The 26744-nt window shown below is 36.9% G+C and overlaps 1 protein-coding gene across 1 annotated transcript in view; it reads right to left on the bottom strand.

Moving 5' to 3' along the window:
• The window catches only part of NRG3 (neuregulin 3), a 570166-nt gene that overhangs the window by 24443 nt on the left and 518979 nt on the right, over nucleotides 1-26744 (bottom strand). The window contains exons 8-10 of the mRNA XM_014940346.1: nucleotides 13862-13964; nucleotides 9258-9384; nucleotides 637-764 (exon numbers count right to left, since the gene is read on the bottom strand). Of these exons, the coding sequence (XP_014795832.1) occupies nucleotides 637-764; nucleotides 9258-9384; nucleotides 13862-13964 (358 nt within the window). The remainder of the gene's footprint in view (nucleotides 1-636; nucleotides 765-9257; nucleotides 9385-13861; nucleotides 13965-26744) is intronic.

Genomic DNA, 26744 nt, shown 5'->3' with positions numbered 1-26744 from the left:
ATTTTAAAAAATAAGTCTTCCCCTCCTGATTATCTAGCTAAAAAAAATCTGAACTCATTTTTCTCAGCCTTTTTTCTCAGTGTGCTCTGCACTGCCATTCCACAACACTATTTCTTATGATGGGTGACTTTCCTCTTTTTTTTCCCCTTGGAAACAACTATGCAAACTTTTCAAAGACTAGTTTTCAAAGGCCACCATGTATTCATAATTAAGCCATTATTCACTTCAAGTATTATTTGCTTAAAGAACCAATGAGAAAGGCTGGAATTTTGCAACCATGTCTTTCTGCAACAAATGAGTCATTAACTTCATGAACATCAATAACGAAAGTCTTGTTTTTAACGGTTTCCCGAACTACTACTGCTCCGTGTCTACAGCTTGGATGGTGTCTTTAAATGCTTCCTCTAGGACTTGTACAAAACGCAGATAAAGTCATTGAGCATTTTTATTGCCTTTTATGTCTGCAGATAAAAAAATGCTTGGACATCTGCTTAATGAGCCAGCTGAGGCTCTGTTGGTACCATACCATCCAGCATCTCTCCAAGTCACAGCACAATAACCCCAGACAGGTATCAGCAGTTCAAGACCATCCCTCGGCAGCCTGCCCAATCTCCCGTCAGACAGCTGTGTGCTTACCTGTGTTGCTTGATGGGCTGGGTTCCTCTGTCGGGAGACAAGGCCTCTGGGAAAGACTGAGGGCCTGAAAAACTAGACTCCATAACTTTGTCCAGAATAGGCCCAGGATGCCTATCTGGTTTTGAATACTGTGACACAGAGAATAAAATTAATCAATACACAAAAGGCTAAGTACATTGTTGATGCTATTCAATCAGAATTCATATCAGAGCAGGGTAAGAAGTGCTCTAATGCATTTTTAAATTAAAATTAGGCATTGCAAGTAATATATTCATTCACTATTGTTTACATAGCGGAAAGTGCTGGTGCTCATTATCCCCATTACCTCCTCCACATCAAAATGCTGATATCTGCATTAGTAGCAAAATTACTGACTGATCTGCCCATAATGATAGGGAAAACTGATTCCTTTGACTAAAAGCCTAGTTTTTTTGTGGCTGAACAAGCAGACTGAGATCAAGAAACACATCTCAGAGGATGGTCAGCACCTTCTAGGGTCCTTTGGTAATTTCAGTCAAACAGTGCTTTTATCAGCATGCGTAACTATGAAAACCAAACTGAAAGAGCATTTCTATCATCAGATAAGTAGAAAAATATCTGAATCCTATCCATAGAGCCAGATACCCCTCTGAACAAGTCTGAAACTTTTGACCTATGAGTATCTGTGCTAGTAAGAACAGTGTAAACATGATTCTTCTTGTGACAGTTGTAGGCGTAGGGCAGTCTCTGGGCACATAACAAGACACAAAGGTCTGTAAAGCAGACACCAGACATGAACAAGTACAGATTTTCTTCTTGCTTTGTGATTCAACTGGAAATTCAGCAAAAAAAGTGTCTGATCCTGAATGGAGCCAGAAGGTAAAAGTATAAAAAAGCTGCATTTTATCTTGGAAGAAGAATCAATGTTGTTGGTGGTTACTGGGCAACATCTCAGAGATATGAGAGATTAACTCACATTTTCACTCAAGTATGAAAAATACTGCATTATGAAGACTTTTTTGTTGCATCACAATGACCTGCACTAGAACTAATTGGCCTATTTTTCTGTACTGAGGTTTTATTTTAGTCCTAGATACCTAGATATCCTAGATAGATTTTTACAATAAACTGGTATTGTGGAAGCTATTGTATGATTGAATATTTTCAAAAGAAAATACAAAATAAAATAATAATAATGTAAAAAAATCAGTGGTAAAAAATGCCATGCTACGATACAAGAGTATAAAAAATCATGGAGAAGATAGATTTCTTTCAAAGTACAGTTCTTCATAATTATTTTGTTATAAAATAATCTAAATTAGTCTAAAAAGACCAATAACTCCTTAAAAATACAGAATTATTTTCTGATTCTCACTTATTCTTGTGTAAATTTTCACAGACTTCAGCAAAAAAGAAAAAGGAAAGTCATACAGGATTTTCCTCTTTTAAAAATGAGTTACATGCAATTTTCATCTCTCTACTCACTTCTTATGACTGATTTCTATAGATAAAACAACTGATCTTCAAATTTTTCTCCAATGCTCTTCTCCCTCTTTCTGTTGTGTGAAATATCCATGTAAACAGGGCCAAAATCACTGCTTACATATTTCTGAAGGCAAAGCTATGAGCATGACAATATGCAGAATGTTGCTGCATGCATGAAGTAAATGAGAGTGAAATAATAAGAACAAACATATTCCACTCATATTTCTTTCAGTTACCATGATCCTAGCTGTCACTTGTAAATGTTGTAGATAAAATATTCAGACAGAAGTATGATTTTTGAGCTACTCATGTCTGTGAAGGCTTTAAACTTTAATAGTTATCCTGCCAGCTGCAGAAATGAAACTGTCTTTGATTTCTGACCTGAATAAATCAATGTGAGCTATGTAAAGAATGGGTTGTTAGTGCCAGGAAGCTATTTCTGTCCTTTTTTTGTGTTTGTTCATGATACTAAATTGAATGTCTGAATGTCTTATAAGATCATGAGTATGAAGTGAATCATGAAGGGTAATTAGAGGTAAGTTGTGCCTTTTGCTACATCCGTGGTTAAGGTGGATGTGGGCTGGGAGTGATGGTATCCAGAGCCTTTTCTCATCACAACTGCAGAAAACCAGGCCCCTCATAAGCTGCTCTGATGCCAAGTAGCAAACTATACCGAACCACCACCCAGGCACAGCCTGCAGAGTATATTTTTTCCCCCCCAACTGAACGTTTCTTTTATGCCATCTTCAGATAAACCACTTACCAATTATCATAACAGCCATAACATTAATTACAATGAAAAAGTGAATCACAATTTAAATTGAGGGTGTGAATATACAGAGACTTTGAACAATGTAATTGAACTAATTTGGATGCATCACATTATTCATACATTGCAATAGGTTTAAACAGTTGGGTTTATTCTCCTTTAGCTTAACCGTAAGTGCTACATCCTTTCTCTGAGATCATCTCTGGAGAAAAATATCTTCATATTTCTGTCAGGATTTTACAGTAGTACCAGTTGGTGCCCCTAGAAGTATGGTATAGGATTACTCCCCATCCATATTCCAGCAGAGCACATCCCACTACTTCCACAGCCCTGTTCTCACCTGGGCTGAGCTCTGCGGAGCCCACTGACTGTTGTGAGCTGCTGAATACTGAGCTACAATGGAGAATAAGCTGCGGAACACTTTCAAAGGGCTGTTGCAGTACACTGAAAGCATCACTGAAAGCTCATCTGTATTATTTTTTTTTAATGGTTTTATTGTCTTCTTGCTTAATTATTTGTGCTTGTTTGAGCAATTACTGAGAAACATTGATGCATATGGCTAAATAAATTAAAGAATAATGATAGCATTTAAAAAGAAACCATTTTGCAAATTTTCAATTTTTCATAGTTTCATGGAGAAAAATCATCTGTTACGTACAATTACTCAACTCTTTGACAATAAAATTCCACCCCTCCCTAGTTAATGCTAAGCAAATCTGCAACCGCAGCCTCTGCCACTGACCTCCTGTACCACTGTGAGCACTTCATTCCCTTGTTCCATGCCTTGTATTCTTTATTCTAAAATGTAGGATTCATGAATAACAAATGCTACAGTACTCATGTGGTACAGAATAGCTTGACACTTTTGCCCTAGTGCTATGCAAAGCAAAACACACACAATCCTTCTCCCCTTGCAAATTTTCAATTTTTCATAGTTTCATGGAGAAAAATCATCTGTTACGTACAATTACTCAACTCTTTGACAATAAAATTCCACCCCTCCCTAGTTAATGCTAAGCAAATCTGCAACCGCAGCCTCTGCCACTGACCTCCTGTACCACTGTGAGCACTTCATTCCCTTGTTCCATGCCTTGTATTCTTTATTCTAAAATGTAGGATTCATGAATAACAAATGCTACAGTACTCATGTGGTACAGAATAGCTTGACACTTTTGCCCTAGTGCTATGCAAAGCAAAACACACACAATCCTTCCCCCCCCCGCCCCCCCCCCCAGCTTTTCTTAGCTCTTCCTCCTCAATGATTTTCCCAAAATAGTAGTGACAAAAAATCCAGAAACAAATGTGGCACTGGAAAAAGGTGACGTGAGGATCCTATTACAAAAAGGACTGAGAAAACAGAGGGGGCCAGCTTTAAATTACATTGAGAGAGGGTGCCTCAAGGAGCTAAAGAGCCAGTGATTTTCCTGGGCTGACCTTGCAAGAAGAGCCCATCAGGTGGTACATCTATCATCTTTACAGCTGTTCCCATACGTTCTACATGTTTTGTTGCCAACACTACCTCTAGACAGAGGCCAGTAAACCCAAGTTTGTCTGTTCTGGTAGTTCTTCCTAAGTAGTCATACAATATAGAAATGGGAAGTTTGCTCTTGATCTTAACTGATAAATCACATCATAACTCAGACAAAACACACTTAAATCTTTCAAAAGATTACAGTGTGATCTGTTGCTCAACATGTATTAATTGCATTTCTATCGCAGTGACTAAAAAGAATTTATTTCCTACTACTATCAACAAAAGGCAACAAGACACAAAAAGAACATTTTTCTCCCCCTCGTTATAAGAATATCAGAAGCCTGGAGCTAGTGATTGCAAGCTATTAGAAACAAGTGTAGTGAAAAGTGAAACCGCACGCTACAGCATGAAAAGCATATTAACCACCTCAGAGGGAAAGTGATGGGGAATTAATAGATCTACTTAGTACCACGGGAGAAGGTATTAAAATCCACAAAGGTGAAAAAGGCCGCTTTAAACAACCATGACAACTCAGAATCACTAAAGAAATGGCAGGGCTTCAGCTGTTTTTTTTTAATTTTTAATGTTGCACAATGTATTTGTCAAGTTATGAGATTTAAAGAAATCCTATAGTCAAGCTTGAAAAAGAAGCTAGTAATCAGGAGCACGATTAAGACTCATGAAGACTGGTGAATTACAGAAAAACAAGAAGAGGGCCACAACTCCTCCTCTTGCTCCTTGCTCAGTCTATGAGGGGGCACAGAGAACTTCTCTTTCCAAGAGGGGCAGCTGAGAACGTCAATTTATTTCCTTTTGCCTACAAGGGCATTGAACAGTTTGCTGCAGTCTTGTGGAGCACGTTTGTTAAATATCTCTTGAAGATAATATAATCTCTTTGGGAAGGAGTAGGTAATCCTGAAATAAATCTGAATCTCCTTGTACCTCAAAAATCTTGCATTAAAAACTGGCATATCTATCTCCTCCTGACTGAGGAGTTACAGAAAGATTACCAGTGCATTAGCATCCAAATCCAAGATGCTAGAAAACTAAGAAATTTAGTACGTTCCTGCTAGAATATTTGGGAAAAGCAGTGGACTTGAAGAAGATTCAGGAGAAAAACTAGGAGCTGTGTTCAAACAGTTGTTTATAAATTCTGCTTACACTACACAGTATTTTTAATCTAATTTGTATCCCAACAAAATAATGGAATCGATAACAAGGAAAATAGACTCAGCACAGGTTACACAATTAACAGCCATGAGCAGCGGGAATTCAGAGAGAATACAGCTGTCCTGACAAAATCTAACCCTTTCTTTTATTTATTTTACAGAATCACAACTGAGCAGAGGAAGGAAGTGGAGGAGATGTAATGCATTTGAGTGTGGGAAGGAAAAGCATAAGATACTTCAAAATATTGTCCATGCAAACAAAAAGCTACATTCCCTGCAATATAGTAAATGACAGGGAGGCATCCATCTTTTAACTTAAATGCCTAACTACTTGTGTTCTTCCTCAGCCTCGGGGCTTGCCAAGGCAAGAACTGGGATGTGGCCATTCTTCCTCGGTTGTGTTTACCCTGCTGACCAAGAGAGGGCAAAACCCCCAAAGAGAGTAACTCCTTAAATGAAAGGAGTTTTAAAAAGCCTACATTTTTCAGTTGGCCAGCTCCATTTTTTTCTGAATACCCTGTTGCTTAACTTGAATATCCACATATGAAATAGCAATCCAGCCATATGGATGTTTAAACCTGGGGGAATGTCCAACACTTCACATTCATTTCTTAAACACTGCCTTTTGAAATAAAGATTGCTGCAAGGTAATCTGTAGTCTAGGATGCAGCAGGAGAATTCTGATACAAATGGAGAGTGTTTTAAAAGCAAACATTCAGAGCTCTTAACCTTGTATATGGTTCTCATAATCATACTACTGTAAAAAAAGTTTTAATTGGCATAGAGGTAGGATGTCATGGGGACTGAGGTGTGCAGTCCCTTTCCTTCTGCAGCAATATAAATAGCTGCCAGTATAATGAATTAGGCTAGAATAAAATGCAAATTGGTAATTAATTTTCATACTTGGTTAAAAAATGAAATGTGTGGTTTTTCTGTTAGAAGCAATTTTGATATATTCACATGGCTTCTCTCATTTTAAAAAAGATTCAAAATTGGCTTTGAAAATAAGTAACGAAAATTAATTATTTTCCTAAAGTCCAGTCAAGAGTAAAAAGGGAAAAAAGGAATAATGAGGAAAAAAGTACCTCACTGAGATTGGTGAAGCCCTTTACAACCATAAACCCCTTGAAACACTATCTGCTATACCCTGGGTTCTGGGAAATAAGTAAAACCTCTTTCTAGAGCAACATTGCATTTGGAAAGATCCATGCATGCTTTACAAAATGTAGCAATCTCTGAGCCAAAATGTGATGGCTCTTTCAGAATAGACATTATTAGAATAGTAATCAAGAATAAGGAACTTTATGGAACTATTCTCAGTTCTACACTAATGTATTCCGTATTGAAGAAGAAAAAGCATGGCGAAAAAGCTCAAAGTATCACAAGGCCCATTCAAAATAGGCAGGTGAAAAATATGGGAGAATCTTTTAGAGAAAGAGAGAAAGGTGACATACAAGCAAGACAGTTTTCCCATGTAAGAGGAGCACCTCGAGTGGGAAAAGAAACAGCCTCAGGATTAGACAAACCAAAACCCCAGACTGGAGAACTAGTCTCCAGAAGATAATCACCTTGATTTAAGTGTCTTTATTGGCTCCTGTAAATGAAGAGAACTAAGATTTCTCCCCTAACCTGCACGGTGGGAGCTGCAGATGGAATCGCAGAGATGGCCCCCAGGCAATGAGAGGCAGAAAGGCAGCAGCAGGGCCGTGGGAGCCCTCTCCTCCCTGTGCCTCTGCCTGCTCCCTTTCCCACCCAGCGGATATACGTGGGGCAGATCTCTGGTCTCTGATGCGTATTCACTCAGCCAGTCCTACCAAACACCACTTCAAAGTTCTTCTCTGTTGCCTCATCATACCCCCTGCCCTTTATTTTCCCCTCTGATCTGCCAAGTTTTGTAAATATTTCATGAACTGCCTACACGCATTCCTGCACTAAAATCTTGCTAACAATAGAAACCATTATTACCCTCCACTGTTATGCTACATCCTGCACAAGGTCATTCTGTTTTTCTTCCTTAGTATCTTTGCTCCCAAAGGGAAAATGCATTAATAGCAAGGAGAAAACAGCTGCCTGCAAAGCAGCCACAAGAACAAGAAAATGGCGTGTTAATTACCAGCACTGATAATGCCAGTCTGAACAGCATTAAAAGCTGAAAAGCAAATTTAGATTAAAAAAATAAATAATAATAATGGTTTTCGATCTCTAATATCTGGAATCTGCAAACTGCTACTTGAGCCATTATGGCTATTGTTATGGCAGAAGAAAGAGACTTAAAGAAAGCATGTTGATGTTTTTTTTGATGCTGCTCACAGGACATCAAATAGTTCACCGTGATGATAGGTTGACAAAATATTGCACTGAATTACAGTGACAAAAAGGCAAAAACATATTCTTAGTGTTAACCAAGACCTACTTTATGTGTTAGAATAAAAGGCTCGCTTTACAACTTTACCTTTTGTTGCCATCATTACAACCCAACAACACACCCAACAGCTTTTTTTTAGGGGCTTAGAAGTAATACATGACTGAATGAAGTGAAACAAAGAATTGCACGAGGTTTTTGCAACTGTGATTATATTAATTTAGGGGGGCTATCTTCCTTCTTGAAATAGCATATTTTTCCTGAACCACAAAGCATATCACGACCACAATGGTGCTCCTCTAAAACAAAAATTTAGTGAACATAAGCAATGCTCTGACAACTCCTCTGTCATAGCATGCAGGCTCTGCTTACTCTGAATTGGTTAATGGGCCTTATACTTATTTCTGCATTAACTGGATGTAAACCAGGCATTGTGACATCTGTGGCTAAGTGGGCATGAGTGCTCACTTTTGGTAAACTCCCACTATTTTGATGGAATCTGGCAAATAAGCTAGTCAGCTTTAAGAAAAATTAAGCTACTGTCTTTGTTTAAAGAAGAATTAAGCATTTAGAAAAGCTTCCATACATCTTTTATGATTTCCTATTGTATTGCTATCAGGATTCTTCTCATTTGTTCCAAAGAATTTGTTTAAAATAAGACAGCACTAAATGTGTGTGACCAGGGGAAAGAAAATTACATGCATTGGAAAATATCTCGCAGCCAGAACTAAACAAATTGGTCACCTTCAAGTTCCTTATTTCAAATATGCTTTATGTTTTTCATGATTGTGGGACTATACTTAGAAATTGACTACATAATTTTCAAATTGAGTTTGAACAAACTATTCTCTTTCTGGTATTAAAAATCCCTTTAACTCAAGATCCAGGAAAATGAGACTGTCTGCACAGTCTTCCCTTGGGCACTAGTTTACATGTGGAAATTTAGTTCTAGATTTTTAATTTACTCTGAATTAACTGTAATGCATTTCTACATTTTTCTCATGTATGTTCATTAATTATTGGAATGCTTGGAACTGAAATCACTTAGGATCAAGAACTCCCACTTCACATACAAACCATACATATGAGCTAAGTTGTTCCTGGAAAGTATAGTAGTAATTTCCACTGCTAGATGTAGAGCTAGGGGGCTCAACAAGGTCCATTACATGAACAAAATGTACCATGATCCACTGAAAAAACTTCGAGAAAAAAAATCCCTGCTTGGTGTTTTCCATTAACAGGCCTGATACAAAAAATTTTATAAAAGTGGTGAGAATTCTTGTTCCCATTGCTCAGATGCTAATAGCAACATGTCGATGTGCTGCCATCAGCAGCAGGAACTCAGCCACGCTATTGAGTGTTGGAGCTGGCAGGATTACTTACATTTTGCAGCTGGACTCGGCTTTGTGCCATACACTCTGACTTTGCCATCATGCTGGAAGCATTTAGGCTGTAGGTTTTCCTATTCTGTGTTTCTTTCAGCTGTTCATGAATTTGCTTTGTTTGTTTCCTGCGGAGAGAAATAAAATTCATGTAAGAAAGAGCTAGTTTGATCTTCTACTATAGCCATGATATTTTTATAGCCATGGTTCCCTTTGTTCAAAACTTCAACGTATTAGATTAACCAGCTGAGCTAATTCACTAGTGTCTAATATTTCAATGCACTGGTCATTTTCTGGCGAGGCTTAAGAAAGAAAGAAAAAAAGGAGCTCTTCTGTTTAAAAGATCCTTTATTCTCAGATTATATAATAGCATGCTAGTTGTTTTAGTGCAGTATTTGGTAAGATCATCTATTACATATTTAACAATAGCTTGCAAGTAGGACTGCATATTAAAACAACATTTTGCTCTGATTTGGAACAAAGATTTTGGCAAATACAGCAGGCATGAGTCCCTGTTGGCTACAAAAAGTGTCAAAGAATCAAAGATTTCTGCTAGTAGCTGATTAGACTTGACCTATAACCCAGTATCTTGTATAGACAAGCTTTTGCTTACATGATTAAACCTGGAAAAAAAATCAGTATGGTATCTGAGGCTGTGTTTTTGACATATTATATGCTAGAGCTAGGATTACCACTAGATGAATCGCTTGCTATATTCAGGAGATAGCTACACTATTAATAAAGGCTTTCTGTTTCTGCCACACTATATTGGCAAACTGAGTTCTGAAGTTCTTTACATGACTGAGGATATGAGGCAGCAAACTTTATTTTAAATATTTCTTTTGTCTTCCGCAAACAGATATCTAAGCTGAGCAAAAACTGTTACAAAACATATTTAAGGTCTTTTCTCAGTCTTCATTCTTTTGATAAACTACATTGTCTGAGACTATCAGTTTTAAATAATCACAAGAAATAACTCCACAATGCTATTTTAATTCTTTCTTTCCTTCCTTCTCTTTTCCTTTTTCTTCCCAGCAGATGCATCTCCGGCAATGAACATGCAAAAGCCCCTATTGTAAGCATGTTACAAATATGAATGGCATGCTTTAGGTATAGCTCAGAGATAGTAATTAGTAAGACTTATGAACATGGGTGGGTGATGAAATAAATTCTCAAGCAGAAAAACTTATTAAACTTCCAAAATTCATCCTTAGCCAAAACAATTTGTAAAGTTAATATCAGAATAATCTGAATCGATTTATAATTTAAAGGATTATAGTGTCAAATTAAATTAGTCAGATGATTCTAAAGCATCTCTTTTCAAAACATGGTTTGATATCTACTCCATTTTGAAACCAATGAAATTGAATAATTTAACTTGTAAAATGTCAAAATGAATGCTTTAGCTTCTCATAAAATTCCAGGGAAAATTCAGAAAAACAACTCTAGAGTTTGTGTGAATAATTATTTTCTGACCAGCTAAATTATATATACTGAGGAAACAGCATATATATCCGTACGTCCCACTAGAAAGCCAGGCGCTTGCATGTTGGTCTCCATAATGGTTATGGAACACCCAGTCTTTTTTGATGACTGTTTTGAGTGAAGACTTAATATAAAGTCTAAACAATGACAGCAAAACTTGATCACAGCATCAGGGAATCTCCTCTATACATACAAAGTTCTTAGAATTTAATCAGGAAAACAACACAAATTTTTGGAACTCTAATTGGGATTTATTTAGAAAACCTGAGTTTAGAGTTGTTTCTACATCTACAAATCTACAGGAATCTCCTCTATACATACAAAGTTCTTAGAATTTAATCAGGAAAACAACACAAATTTTTGGAACTCTAATTGGGATTTATTTAGAAAACCTGAGTTTAGAGTTGTTTCTACATCTACAAACATGTGTAAGTAAACTGGAATATTCAGCTTCACTGCTGCAATCTTTAACATTATAATTGAGATTCCCAAAGGCAATTTACTGAGAGAAACAATTGAATAATTAATTTCCTTTTATGATCATGCAACCTAACATTAATATTAGGTTTATGCACATTCATTTTGCCAAACGATAGGAAACACAGTTATAAAATTAGAAACTATTAATAATTCAAAGTTACTCACCGATCAATATATTTATTTTATAATTTTTGTTTTCAAAACAAATGGGCCTTGTGTGTTCTACTTTAAAGATATTTGGCAATAAAGTGCTGTTACTTTAGCAAGAAATAAAGTCACTATGCATCTACAAAAGTCTAGGCCATAAAGAGCAACCCATTACTGTACTCTCCCTCTGTTGCTAACACTTAGAGTACTTTTTTGATTACCCTAAAAGGAATAATTGGAAATTAAATTTTAGTTCTAAACTTCCTCAGATTAAATTTATTTTAAAGAAGGACTTCTAATTTAATGGTGCATAGTAAAGTGCATATTTCTAGCAGTAGGTATTATACAATTGTCAGACTAAGAAAGCATCAGTGTTTTCAAGGAAACTTTTTTCTTAAAGGGTGCACCTTTCAGAGTTTCTGCAGCTGTTAGTAATATTTTAAATTTTTGATACATCAAATTAAACCCAAGGATTATCCCCCATGCAGGAGGAATGCTTTGATAACTCTTAAGCATGATCAAGACACATCTGCCTGACGAAGAAGCTCCTGGAAATCCATTGACTAAAAGCTAACATATGATAATGGTTGAGGCACTTTAAATGTGTTGTTTTTTACAGCCTTAAGACACTATCCAGTGTCACAGTTGTGATACTGTTTTATGTGGCCTCTATGCAACCCCGTCTAGACACTCTTCTTTACTTTTTGGACAGTTTGCCAGACAGAGCAACAGCCAAGGAGCTAGGGATTGATTGGTGTCTTACCATTACTGTGTTTCATAGATTTGATAAGATCTCTTGACTGAACTGGAGGTGCTCATTTTCTCATTATGTTTCAAACCTCAGTTCCCAGAACCTGGCAAGAGCACACTTCAACTCTTCCCAGTAACTCTTAACTATCATCTTTATAATGCAGGTAAAAACCCAACCCAAACCCTCACATCCTGGTGAGATATGAAGCATTATTTGTCTTGTCGGTTCATTTTTGAAGCACTGTTTCTACTAATTATTTTTAGACACAGCTCTCCACATGACCTCATCCATGTCATGTTATCTGGAAGGCTGTTCCAACTCAGCTCTCCACAACTCCTTACAACACTGCAAAACCAAGACGGGCACAGCTGAATAACAGAGGGACATTTTATTCACACTATGCTCAGTTGCTGACTGCATGTTCTTCCAACTGACAATCTCCTTCTGCCTTTTCTGAATCTCTCTTCATCAGTAAAAGCCCCAAGCTTTTCCAGGAAGAACCTTATTCTCTCTTCTTTTGTCTGCAGATCTAAAATGCATAATGACATTTCTAATGCAGTGGCAAAATGGCTCTCTGCTCACAATTTATACTACAACCAAGGAGTCTGCAGACAGGTACTGTCCTGCCACAGCATCCTCCCAGCTGGCATCGCTGTCATATCCAAGGTCCAAAGAACAACTAAATGAAATCCCTCAAGACATAAGAACAGGTAGGAGCGTTTAGATGAAACATGAACAAACTCAAATCTTCACTCAAATCATGCAAACACTACCCCTGAAGTTTGGAGGGATGAAAAAGAATAAAAGCAGATCTAGTGACTTTTCCAACTTTTTATTTTTCCCTGATTGAAATGTCAAAACACTTTACATTTTTTAAAAATAAAAACTAGTCCTCAACAGATTTCCTACCCATTAAAATAAACTCTAAAAAAGGAGATTCAGATAAGCATCCAAACTTATAAATAGTGCAACCCTCCACATTTTTGCTGTTTGGGCACCAAGACTAACCTCATGCAGGCACTATTTATATTGATAGGTGTTCTCTCATTATCTCCAGCTGGAACAGGAATGAGGGATGACAACCATACAAACATATTTATAGATACAGTGGCACTGACAAGCAGGTCATATAATTGATATGAGGTTTTTGCAACTCAAATTACACACATAACAATACATATTATAAAATAATATTTAGTTGGGAAGATAAAGAATAGAGGGAAATGCATTTCACTTGAAAATAGTTTAGTACAGATGATTCCACCATACTCGAATTGCAGTTAGGCAGCTACATCAGGAGTTTACAACTCTTAGCTACAGGTTACAGATATCTGCAGAGAACTTGTCTCTCTCTGCATTTCTATCTTTACCTTTGGTCTCAGCATACAGAAACCACAGGGACATTCAGGGATATGAAATGGAATGCAAAAAGGAGATGGTATGTTTAAACTTTCATTTTCAAAAGAGGAAAATTATTATTGCACTGATAGTAAAAGACACAAAATTATTATTGTCAAAAATAGAACTGGAAAGGACACAATCTCTTCTTTCCTGATACCAGAGAAGAGAAAAAAGAACATATATTACTCCTGTTTATTTTTTTTTTTTTCTCTAGATAGTGTAGCTAGCCATGGGAAACTGCTCTAGCCTGTCCAGAGACAAGAGCAGCTTCAAAAGGAGGGGATAAACTGAAGAATTGAACAGAACCTAAATAACAAACATGCTAGGCAAAAGGCTCTTACTTTGTTTTGAAGTAGAACGCTGCACAAAGCATGCCCACTACGACTATGCCAAAGACGATACAGGAAATAGACAGCACCTGGCGCTGGTACACTTCTTCGCTTTCTGTGAACAGCAAAATTGAGAATTATGAAAGCATCAGGAGACAATAATTGCAAAAAGTGGATTTCAGCACATCATGATTTCACTAATAATGGACAGATGCGAGCTATTTGGAGGTCTAAGTTGCCCAGTTCCTCAACAGAATGGATGCTTCTCTGAACTTTTCATCTCAATAAGGTTCATAGAGTCATGGCTTCCTAGGAAGTTTTAGAAAGTGGTTCCAATACACACTCAGATATATAATAACAAAAATCAGGATAGCTTAATATTTTTTCTGCCATATTTTTCAGCTTTTTTAGAAAGCTTCTACTGTCAATAAAGAGCTGTACAACCATGGAGTTTTTCTGGCTTAAGGCAAGACCCATCAGAGCTCTCACAAGATTCAGAGTTCTTTTTAGCTACCCCAAAAATGTTAGGTTTTTTTTGATTGAATATTTATTACCATGCCTTATTTCCCTGTTATTCCCTGTACTTGAAGTTTACGTACAACATAGCATGGTAAAAAATTAATTCAATCAACTTGGATGGAACCCAATGACTACTATGATACAATGCACCAGATATTGCTTTCGTGGGAGTCTGTTTTTTTTAAAGAAATTTCTTTAATCAAACTCATAATCTTCTAATTAATTTTAAAACAGGAACAGAATGAAAGTAAAGAATAGGAAAAAAAAGCTAAGAAAACAAGAGAAAACAGTCATTCATGACAGCAGACACAAGCTGATAGGCAACTGGAGTTACACACACTGAATGCATTAACAGCTCCTAAAGTGTTATATTTTATTTTTATAATTTCAACTGCTTCTCTAGTCCAAAGTGCTAACATGCTAAACAGTTTGTTATTTTTTAAGATCAGACTCTCCAAACATGCAACATACGAAACAGTATTTTCATTCATATATTTAGATAGAAAACCAACATGTAGGATTGTCAAAGCACAGCACGAGCACCGTACACTGACAAACCCACACTCTCTTTCTAGGTTGGCAACTCAGTGCAGACACCCCCTATCAGTATGAATACCAGTCAAGTAGGTGACAGTAACTCCAAGTTCCTGGTTCATAAGTCTCAGGTTCATTAGAAGAAAATATTGTATGACAATATCAAGGTGAATCTAAGCAAATATTGAAAAAAAAATCCACCCCCAACTGGAACTTCAGTCAAATACTATCTGTTGTTATAATGATTGAAGACTATACACAGTATCCTAATCAGTATTAATTATTAATTTCTCAATAATGAACATCACAGTGCTCTTACTAAACATTTGGAATCATAAATGCAGTCACTTTTCTCTTGTAGGAGTCCCAGTTGCTTTTTATAATCCATTTAAAAAAAATACAAGTAGAAAAGCTTTATTTTGTAATTATTTTTTTACTTGCTCAAAGAATACCACAGTGATTCAGAAGCCATTTCTAAGATGCAAAACGTCCTCAGCTCCCACTGAATGATCTCATTTAATTTTGAAATTCTAAAAGATGTACTTCTACAATATTGTCTTCAAAATAAAGAGAAGCAAATGCAGTACACTGCATTTGCAGCGCATATACTTTTTACACATCTAAAATATATCTGGAAAGGTTGCAATTCAATAGGAAATGCTGATAACACTGCAGTAAAACTGTTTCCAGTAGAGCTTTAGGCCTATTCCTCATTAGCATATATAAAATTTGGATCCAGACAGTAAATCTTCGTTGGCAACGAACTAGATGTTTGGGGGTTTAATTTATTTTTTTGCTTTGTTTGTTTGTTTTTACTAGGTTGTGTAAACACAATTATCCACTTTCCATTTTCACTGCAGTACACAAAGGACTAATCTTACAAATCTTAAATTGTTATGTTGAGGTGGATCACATTGCAAATAGTTAAAGAATTGCTCCATTCAGAAATTGCTAATCTATTCTGCCTGAATACCAATTTCAGCACCTACTGCTTAAGACCACAACTGAAACATACATACTTATGAACTGTAATTTCACTCAAACAGTGCATATAATAATAATTTAAAAATCTATTTATTAAAAGAAATTGATTTCAGTAGAGTGTGTAAACAGGCTTAATTTTGTTTTTATTTCAACTGAAGTCCTCATTAAATACTTTCTTTTCTTTTTCTTCTGCTATTTTTTTGAGAAATGTTGAGTTTAATGCAGCTATGGTCTTTTGTCAGTCTTGAATAGCTATCACTGTCTTGTTAAAGATGCTTTAGAATATGTCTTACCAAGATAAAAGCACTTCAGAGACTGGACAATATTATCTTGCTCAGACAACTATGTGAAGATTTAAGTCTTTTGTGTAGACAGATTAATCCCCGTCACTAGCTTTCAACACATGCTGATCGATGCTTTCTTTCCTTTTTTATTTTCTACAGTGCACATTTAAAGAACTACTTATTGATTAACTTTACTCCATTTCTTAGACACTTAGGTTCATTTTTTTTATATCCTTTAAATCTTTATTTATGTATTGGACTCTGGCATATTTGTCTCCAACATCTTAAAATATAATCAGTTAAGCCTTTTCCATTCTCTAATCCTCCTCGTTGGCTTTTTTAAAGAAACCCACCTTTTTCCTGATAGGAATGTAATCTTTCTCCCTGGGCAAACTTTGAAGATCTCCTCATTGTTGCTTTGATTTAACCTCACTATTGCTCTGTAACACATACAGCACAGCTGAGGTCCTCTCTAGCCAAGGTGTACTGAATAGGGCCTTTAAAGAAGGCCAACGGCTACAGCTGAGCACTGCAAAGCACTTTTGTTCTCACAGAGCAGAAAGCCATAGAAATTCAATGTTTAGAAAATAGAACTGAAAATTCCTTCTCCTTAGTTGAAGACGTGCATCAACTTGTGCGTACCTGTATTTACATACTGAAAGAAACTTCCCAAGGTAATCTAAAGTGTGACTGAAACTTATTATGATAAGTCTCTCTTTATTCACATATATTCATATGTGCCTTGTGAAGTAAATCACCTTAATTACATTTGACTGAAATAAATACTCTAGGGAGAGGATTCTTCTTTTAATGAGCAGCCAAGAAAATATTTCAGCTAAAAAAACAAATTTAAACTGCCATGGATATTCCGGGATAATCCAGCTGAGTATTTAAGACTACAGAACACAAATTCCACCAAGCATTCAAATAATACAAAAATACGTAACCTATACCAACACAAAAACAACCACAGAGCATAGTGCTGAAAAATAACATAGTAAACTGTTTAGATCCAGACTATTTTGTTTAAAAATAATTATGGAAAGAAAGATCTTCCCAGAAGATAATGACAAGATAAACTCAATGGGACATGAAGCCCGCTGAAAGGCTGGATTCCCATAGACAAGTCCCCATTCACTGAGTGCTGTTACATGTCTAGCCCATTTTTTATTTATACTATTGATTCTTTCTTATTTTCATTCCTGCTAAAAAAACTGTCTTTCTCCCTTCACCTGTCATGGCACTCCACTGACTATAAACTTCTTGTGCCTTACATGCTCCTTTTTATAAGCTTATCTCACACATTTACTATCATTAAGAAACCCAAAATAACCACTGGTGACCCATGGAAGAAAAGTTTCTTCCAGCACTCACTTCACAGTCACATTTCATCTGTTTGTTACTACAAAAATGTACATGCCGTATTACAGGTCCTAGAGTTTGGGGGTTTTGCATTCTCTTGCTCTTTAAAATTTATTCTTAAAGGCAGACATCTGTCTGCTTTATGCATGTGGAGAGACCCGCTGAAGCATAAGCGTAAGTCTTTAGAGGGTTAAAAGGTGTAGGGTAGACACATTTTTTTCATGATTGTTACTTCTAAAGGATATGGTGGTTTTGTTGTGTAAATAACCTGAAACTCGCCTCTTCTTTGTGACTTTATTATAAAAGGAAGAACATTGGTTCAAGGACCTTGAGAAACAACCATGTATGTTTCAAACCATATTACTGAGAAAGAATAATTTAGTTAATTAAAACAGATTATGTTAGGCTTTGCTAGTACCTAAATCCACAATATCATTACCAGCCATGATCTTCTAGTTCATATTGTGTATTTTCTGAATTCATCTTTGAAAGGTATTTCAAATATGAAAAACAGTAGTGTGCATGTGGTCTAAGCAAAATGATAACAAAACAGTAATTGCAGCTTTCCCCCTTGTGGTGCTTATTTCAATGGCTCTTAAATGAAATCTCAGTATGGTCACAAGCATCACAGAGAATTACTGATTATTCAAACTGAGCCAACTGAGAAATTATGACATTTACCATATGAATATATTACTTAAGCTTTGCTCTATAAAGAAAAAAAAAATGCAGATTAATTTTTCTGAAGTTTTTACTCCCAGCCCCAAAAGTAGCACAAACCCCAACAACATTCAGCATTCCCTTACTGTCCTCACTCCCCTCCCCTAAATGGACCTGCTCCGTATTGATGTAAGTAACAACATGCTACAGAATAAATATGGAAAACCCAGTATCATGTCATTGGTATGTATGATAAACAATAGCTTTCCATGTGCTTTCTGCCATCGATAATTGCCAATGAAAATTTATAAAAATAATTCTAACACTTATTTTTCACCACAAAATTTAGAGATGTTCTTTTTTACCTTTTTCTCAATCCCTGCCATTTAAGAGTTAACAGAGGAAGCATGGCCTAATGGATAGAACATAAAAAGAGCTTTTCCTCAATTCATTATAAGACAGCATGAATGGAGGCTTTCTTTTTGTGCCCATGCAAAAACTAAGCCATAAAGCCACCTTCACTGTAACCTCACTGCCACACACTTTTTTCATTCCCTGCCTGTGTATTTTCTGACACACCTGTCCTCATGCTGTATTGTATTGGAATGTCCTGCAGAGCCAGAACTTTGCTACTGAGGTGAACCTCAATAGCATCATTGGCCACTTATGCTCTTATTGGTGTCCTGCATCCTCAAAGTCCCAAATACAACGACAGAGGAATAGTGCATGGAAATCCCATAGGAAACGTCAAGATTTCCAATAAAATACAGATTCCATAAGTTAAAAGGCAAGAGAGTAGTTAAAGCATTTTTCTCAATATACTAATATTTATGTGTGAAAAGTGCTGAACTATATAAGGCATTCTAAATTTAATTCATGAAGAGAATAAAAAAAGCCTGCATGTTCCACAAAATCTGTGATTCAGACTTCCAACTCTCCCAAGAGTTTTCTCTGTTCTTTCACTTGCAAAAACCTCCTGTACAGATTCACTGCCATATGCTGTAGCTTGTGCTAAGGCAAAACGTTTTAACAGTTGAATGCTACAAGACACAGTTCACAAATTTCTTCTGTGACCTTGGGTAAGTCAAAATCCTTGTTCTTTCTGTGACCATGAGGATAATATTGCCTATTCCATTTCATTGATTAACATGATAAAATTTGATATAAACATATTAACCTCTAAAGGAATGAAGTCTATGCAAATGCATAAAATAGATAAAGCTGCCCCAGATAAGCATGTTCCAACATCTTTAACAGGATATGCATAGCTTCATATAAAATACCATGTTTTATTCTAATTCTCAGCTACCTTTGTTAGACACTGAATTTTCTCCCTTCAGTTTTTGCCTGTCTGGGTAGAATTTCCCTTTTAAAAGGGCTTCAAAACACTTGGGTTCACAAATTAGGACCTGAAGTTTGTATCTGCTATCGTTTACAGAAAGGGCAGAGTCAAGGTTAATAGCACAGATTCACATTTCAAACTGGAATCAGAGCAAGCTGACTTCTCCTGGCAGAAGTTCATAAAGCATTTCATAGCTTCGATAGTGATTCTCTCCTGGGAAGAACTGTTCAATGATTCCGATTGTAGCAAAGATTAACAAAATACATTTTCTTGTACTTGTGGAACACGCATAGCAGAAGGACCTTAATGAGAGCAAAGTTAAATAGATGTAGTCCATTATATATTATAATTGCACGCTATCATACATTGTTTGGCTATTGGTATTTAACACTCATATGTTTCCCACGGAAAGCATTATTCCCTTGCTCTCTTTCTGACAGCATGTAAGCTCCACAATTCTTTATGAGAACCTTAAGTCGGGGGGAAATGGTATACTATCCCGCTCCAGAATGATAACTCACCCCTTTTTCCCATCTTAATTTTTGGCTGCTGCTTGGCATATCTCTTCACCTTCCCTCTCTGATTTTGTCATCTTCCTTTTTTTTTTTTTTTTCTTATTTTCTATTGTAAATCTTATAACGAAACACAGTTCTGCACTTTAAAAATGTCTTTGCTATCATTTTTTTTCCCCACAATCAACATGAAAAATTTTCCAAAGTGAAACTTCCCTTAAGCATTCATTCTTCTTGTAATATGACGACCTATTTCTGCAAAGTCCATGCTCAGCTGAGCTTTTCAGCTCTCCTGAGGCCCTGGTTCAGCCATTCTTATTGCTGGTAAATGGAAGGAGCAAAGAGAAGGACATTTAGACAAAAGCTTCCTACATGAGTTATTATAGAGTGTATCATGGTTTCTTAAGATATATATGTATATACAGGGACTAATCCAAAGACCATTAAGTGTAATAAGTGTTAGATCAGATACATAATCATTGCACTTTACATTATTTTATAGGGAGCTCTATAAAGACAGTTTCTGAGAGGTTTATTGCATAAAAATATTATGGCTTTATAAAGCAATAGCATTCTTTAATTCTGTGTTAGTAATTCCTTGGCTGATGAGACTTGTTATTCCTAAGATCTTAAGCATGGCCAACATCTAATATAATGATATCTTACTTTCCCAGTTGATATTTTATTTGATCTCAGAGTTTACATTGCTATTATCAACAAAGACCTGTCATTGGAGTATCTCCCACAGGTGAGGCTTATATATTCTGTATCTTGCTCACTTGCTAGTATTGAACATTCCACTCCATTCTCAAACTCACATCAAAGCTGCCAAAGTATATTTGGCAGTTATTGTTGATGGCTACATTGTCGGGAGCTCACAGTAAGTCAAGCAATAGTATAATTAAGTGCCATCTCTGTTTTGACTGCTGCTGTTATAACCAGGGTGCTTTTATAGATTTTTTTACAACTAAAATATGGTGTGAGCAGTGGTAGGAGAACCATAGAAATTGATCGTTAATAACTTGAAAAATGTTTTGCTTTTCTTCTTCATACACTGAAACAGAAACACAGCGTGCTACCTGGGAAGGGTCTGGAGGGGGAAGGCAAGGGCTTAGCCAGCTGCAGAAAGATACGACAAGGGACACTGGGTGGCTACTGAAGTATGACAGTTTCTGAACAAGACTCCGAAGGAACAAAACTACACACTTATGCATTGCCTTTCTGCCAAACTCCTTGACCTGCCTTTTCGTCTCAAGCCAGTGACCAGGAATGGAAGGGACAACAAGGAGAAGGACTGCCAAAGAGAGTCAGTGAAGTGTCCTTCACAGAGCGTTGTGTCAATCTCTGCTCCCCTTGAAGCCATCCCCACTCAAAGCTCCCAGATAAGCAGAAGATTAAGGGACTGTATACTTGTGCACCCATTACTTGCTCTGCTGATTTCCCTACCCACTCCATGAGCCAGTGCAAACACATGTTCGCTCACCGTAATGACTACAACACTTAAGTCTAGGCTGGAGAAATGATCAGAGGGAAAACCAGGCTATGCTGGCAGAGAAAGAAAAGTAAATACAGTGACTGTAAGGTCCTCTAATCCTCCAGAGGCTTTTTGCCAACATGAGGGATAATGCATCCAGTTGCTCATACTGAGCAATGGCAGATGCTTAAACTCTACTCATATGAGTAGCAGTGTTAAGACATGATTAAGCCCTCAGCCCACAAAGCGTCTAGCAGAGCACTCCCTGCGCTCTCCCACATTGAGGGATCTGCCTCGTGTAGTTGGCAGCAGTGGCAGGTAGGCAGCAAGCTGCCAAAATCAAGCAGCTCCAGTGCCAGCTTGTACGTGTGTGCGGCTGCACCGGGCAGCGCAAGCCTGATCGCGTTCCTCTGCTTCAGGACTGAAGGGCATCAAAATCCTTAGCAACTGACATATTGCATGACATCAATAATACATCCTAACTGTCCCTAGTTAAAAGAAAGTTCTTAAAGTAGTTGAGAATGCAGTTTTACTTATACTTGTAGCTCCTCTTCCTGGCCCCCCACCAAATATACAAAAAGCAACATACAGTCCAATCTCTCTCTATTAATCTATTTAGGTGGGTTTTAAACACATGGGCAAATTGCAGCTCAAAGGGATGCAAACACATGCTTAAATGTAAGCATGTACATAAACACAAATACATTTTTTACTAATAGATTTTCAAATTTCAAAATCCCTTACATACACCAATTTTTTCTTCCAAGAGTGAAGCACAAATGGTAGAAAACATTCATAAACTTGCCTTCAAAGAGATGAATGGCTATCCAAAACCATACAGTATAACATAACGTCTTCTAATCTACACAATAAGAAATTAAACTCAGGAATAGCAAAAGTATTTTCAGAATGACACGGGAAACTATTCTAAAGTTAAAAGTGACTTAAGTAAATAAATAAAATACATATCAAACTCCCTCTGAACCTGAGGAGGTTTATTGATAAGACAGAACCAGCAGTATATGGCAGGAGAACAAGACAAAACAGACAATATTTGAAACAACAGTTTCCCACTGGATATGAGGAAAAATTTCTTCCCATAAGGACAGTTGGGTGGTGGACCAGGCTGCCCAGTAAGTCCATGCCATGTCCATCCGTGGAGGTTTTTGCTACCCAGCCGGTTGGCCAGAGAGGTCGTGAGGTCCCTCCAAACATGAATTATTTTACAATTGCATGAAAGGGAACAGCTTTACATCGTCACTGTGTGGCAAGCTGAAGGACATATTGCACCAATGTCAAACGTTTTCAAGTGAAGCCTGACTGGTGGTACCAGTAATAAACATTTCTACAGAGTGACTGGGTGGTTGTTACGAGCCAGTAGCTGTCATACATGATAGTGACGCTGGCAGCACAGGGCAGCTTTTGATGTGCTTTGTAACATCTCTGGTCATGATTTTTATCTAAAAATTGCAAACGGAAATACTATGCCAGAAGTAACCGCTATTTCTGGTTCATCGCATTTAGCGTAAAGCTCACTTTGCCAAGCAGTCATGGCAAAGTGTTTTCTGACTCATGCTTTATACGACAGCCCTTTCTGTTCCCCTCAGCTTCATGTTTTGTAAAAATATTCACATTATTTTCCATGGCAGTCATGATGGACAGCTTACGATTATAGGGCCAAATAGGTGCTGAGCCTTGAACAAACATTTCTGAAACATCACAGCTCTTAGTACGGCTTAATGAAAAGAATAAGCAGACTTGGAGAGGCTGAAGAGAACAACCCAAACAAAGGCAGCTGAATAGCATGGAATAATTTGGCCTTCTTGGGTCTGCCCATGACCCAGTTTTCTTTTCTGACTAGATGAGACATATTTTGAAGGGCTCGGATAGTGCTGAGCGACCAAGGGCGGGCTGATGGGGAGGCAGGAGGTGACAGCTGCTGCATTTCCATGGCATGAAAGGAAAAGGTGAAAGAACACAAAAGAATAGACTACAGAAGACAGTGCTGTTTACGATCCCAACACCATGAAAGAGGTGTGAAAGTTCATGGAGACGCCTTTATGATTGCAACTGAAAACCCACACAAAAAGGCTTCCTTGCTGGCCTATCTGCTGCCTCTGGCTCTAGGTCATTGTTCTCTCCTCTACATCTGAAGTTACTCATGTTTTAAAATTATATGCCTTCATATTTCCGAGCAGCTTTAAATAGATGTGATTAATTCTCCTGTCATTAATTCAGGAAAAATCCGGTTTGCAATATTATCAAGAAGGTAGCTAGGTTGAATCTCTGCACGTGTTAACTCTCTTTGAATCTTTCCTTTGCTGTCAGCTGTTGCTAAAACCAAGGAAAATGCATTGCCTTTCCATGTTGCTCTTCATACGTCCTTTTTGACAACTCCTATCTGTTTTGTGTCTCCGAGCAGGAATACAGAGGAGATTCCTTCAGATGACCCTTCTTTACTCATCATCTTAATGGTATACATCTTACTCCTAATCTAAGAAACAATCACAAAACATATGATTTATCAAGTTGCCAACATATTGCCATCATCAATTTCAATTTTCACAATATTGTCAGAGAATGCAGAGGTGGTATGCAAAAATGAACTAAGTGAAATGAATTAAATAAATTGTCATTAAAAAGCTAACGACTTACAGCTTCCTCAGTTGCTAACAACAAAGGAGACATCAAATCTCAGTTTAGATGTCTTTTCCTCTAAAACAGTTTTGTTTATATATGTTATATGTGTTACAAACATACAAAGATATACATTTAAACTATGTTAATAACTGGGAACTAGATTCAAAAACCTGCCAGACTGATATTTCTCCACCTCCAACTCTTCTCACTTGCAGCTTTTATTAAATCTTTCAGTGTATTTCCACCTTGTTTAGGCTCATTTTTGAGTTGGAAACATTTAAGCAGTGTTTGGATGGATTAATCTGGGAAATCCACCCACTGGGATTTGTGTGCAGAGTAAAGCAAGAATTGCTAGGAATAGTGGGGCTGATTCTGGTCTACTTTGCAACATGCAAGAAAAATTCACCGCAAACTTAAGAGTCATACTGATGTAAACTCAGAATGTGCATGACCTGCCATTGCTCCACGTTGGCTGGAACAAGATCTGTCATTCAAATGTGAGCCTTCCTCTTCTGTTTTGTCTCAAATGGTTCTTATTGAGCCAAAAAACATTTCCAGGTATTCTTAACTGGCACATGGAACATCAAACATTCCAATAATGCAAAATCAAACCCTAGAAAATACAGACAAAAGAATCAACTACCAGCTATGCGTCCCAGTCAAGCAAAGCCTTCATTGACCATGCCTCTATTAGGTAATGCCAAATTTTAGCTCATAAGGGTATTTCATAGGCTCATAGAATGGTTAGAATCAGAAGGGACCTTAAAGATCACCTAGTTCCAGCCCCCCTGCCATGGGCAGGGACACCTCCCACTAGACCAGGTTGCTCAAAGCCCCTTCCAGCCTGGTCTTGAACACTTGCAGGGGTGGGGCATTTCCACATACTCCAGAATGTGAAGCATGCAAAAGAAACTTCGGTATTTGAAGAAAACAGATCTTTTCCCAGACAAAGGCTTGTGAATCCTCTAACAGATTTTGAGAGGACTTAGAAATGCGGAGCAGGATGCTCCCTGAATATACAGCGTATTTATGCTCACCTGCTTCCTGCTCCTTGCTTTACTGTTTATATCTCATAATGAAATTACATACTAATTTCTTCTTTAAAAGTTGTTGGTTTGCTTTTTTTTTACCTTTTGACAAAAACAATATTATATTCTAAGTATTCAAAAATCAGCCTAAATTCCCATAACTTTATGTGCCAAACTATGTCCTGCAGAGTACCATAACACTGCGATGATTTCTGATGTATGCTACTTGAATTTATGGAGAGAATCATAACTGACATCTCCATCAAATGTTGTGGATCCTTTCAAATTCACTGAGTCATTGAGGTCATTTATGAGATGTTGAACTTCAGTAAGTGACTGTGTCAAAGTATATATTTTTGCTTCAGTGAATTCACGAGCATGAGCCAGTCTGTGGGAAATAATTTAGGGGGGAATATAATTTTAACCCTTGTACTTGCAGTATATTTGTAATCTGATTTTTTTTATAAAGACTAATAACTTTTATTCTATGAAGAGTATAGAAGTAATCCAGACTTTAATCATCATTGACAAAATGCTCTCTCCTTAATCATTCTCAGTTATATGCCGTTCAGGTACAGAATACTCTGGAAGGCATTCTTGCCTTCTGACAGGCCCCTAAATTGAAACACGTAAATAGAAATCACATAAGCTTATACATAAGCCAGGACTCATGTAATTTTTTGAAGACAAAAAGATGGGTTTTCAGTAAATCAAGACCTTCCACTATAAAGTTTAATGAAAAAGTTGCTTTTCTACAAAAAAAAATTTTGGAAGTGATCCCCTTTCAAATTCTGGAAAATGTAAAAATTTATTTAAAATAATAAAAATATTAGTTCTATTTTTATAAAGAAACCTATAATGTAAGAGCTGTTCACATATTATTTCACATTCGTAAAAGAAATAATTAAAAATTCTGTCAAATATTCACTGCAAGTACTGATGAAATAGTATACTAAATCAGTAGAAAACTTCCTACCTACTTGTAACAGGTTTGTAAATCACTCATTCCAGACTGTTAGCAACATAATGGTTTTAACTTGTTAAAACTACCTGTGATAACCAAGACCTATTTGTAGTAACCAAGCCTAAATCATTGAAAAAAACACACGCAGTTATTTTTACTAGTATAACGTATACTAAACTGTTCTCTTTCCATCAAAAAAGTCCACTAACAGTATAGAGAGACACTACTCACTGATTCTTCTCACAGAAGAAACAATGTTTTATATGGTGGAGAAAGACGTGTGTTTTTTTTTCAGAAGAGTCCTTAAGTTTTATTCTTCAGAGGAAAACTAAACAAACTGCAATGAAGGCTGTAATCATTTTACTATTAGTCAGAGAAGAACCAAAACCCAGAATTAGAAAAGGAACATTGCAAGTGCTTTTGAAAGAATTTCTTTGCAAAACTCACTCCCAAAACATCATACCTAACATCCAATATTTCAAAGATATGTGAAAATCTCTTCAGATGTCAGGTCAAAATTTACTCTGGATCAAAGCCCATCCTGCTTTTACTAGTGTAGCACAGAAATGCTCCTGAGCGGATGGGAGAGGAA

This window comes from Calidris pugnax, unplaced genomic scaffold (assembly GCF_001431845.1).
Source record: "Calidris pugnax isolate Ruff unplaced genomic scaffold, ASM143184v1 scaffold39, whole genome shotgun sequence".
Lineage (NCBI taxonomy): Eukaryota > Metazoa > Chordata > Aves > Charadriiformes > Scolopacidae > Calidris > Calidris pugnax.
Note: the sequence above shows the minus strand (reverse complement) of the source record. Positions and strands in the feature narration are given on the sequence as shown.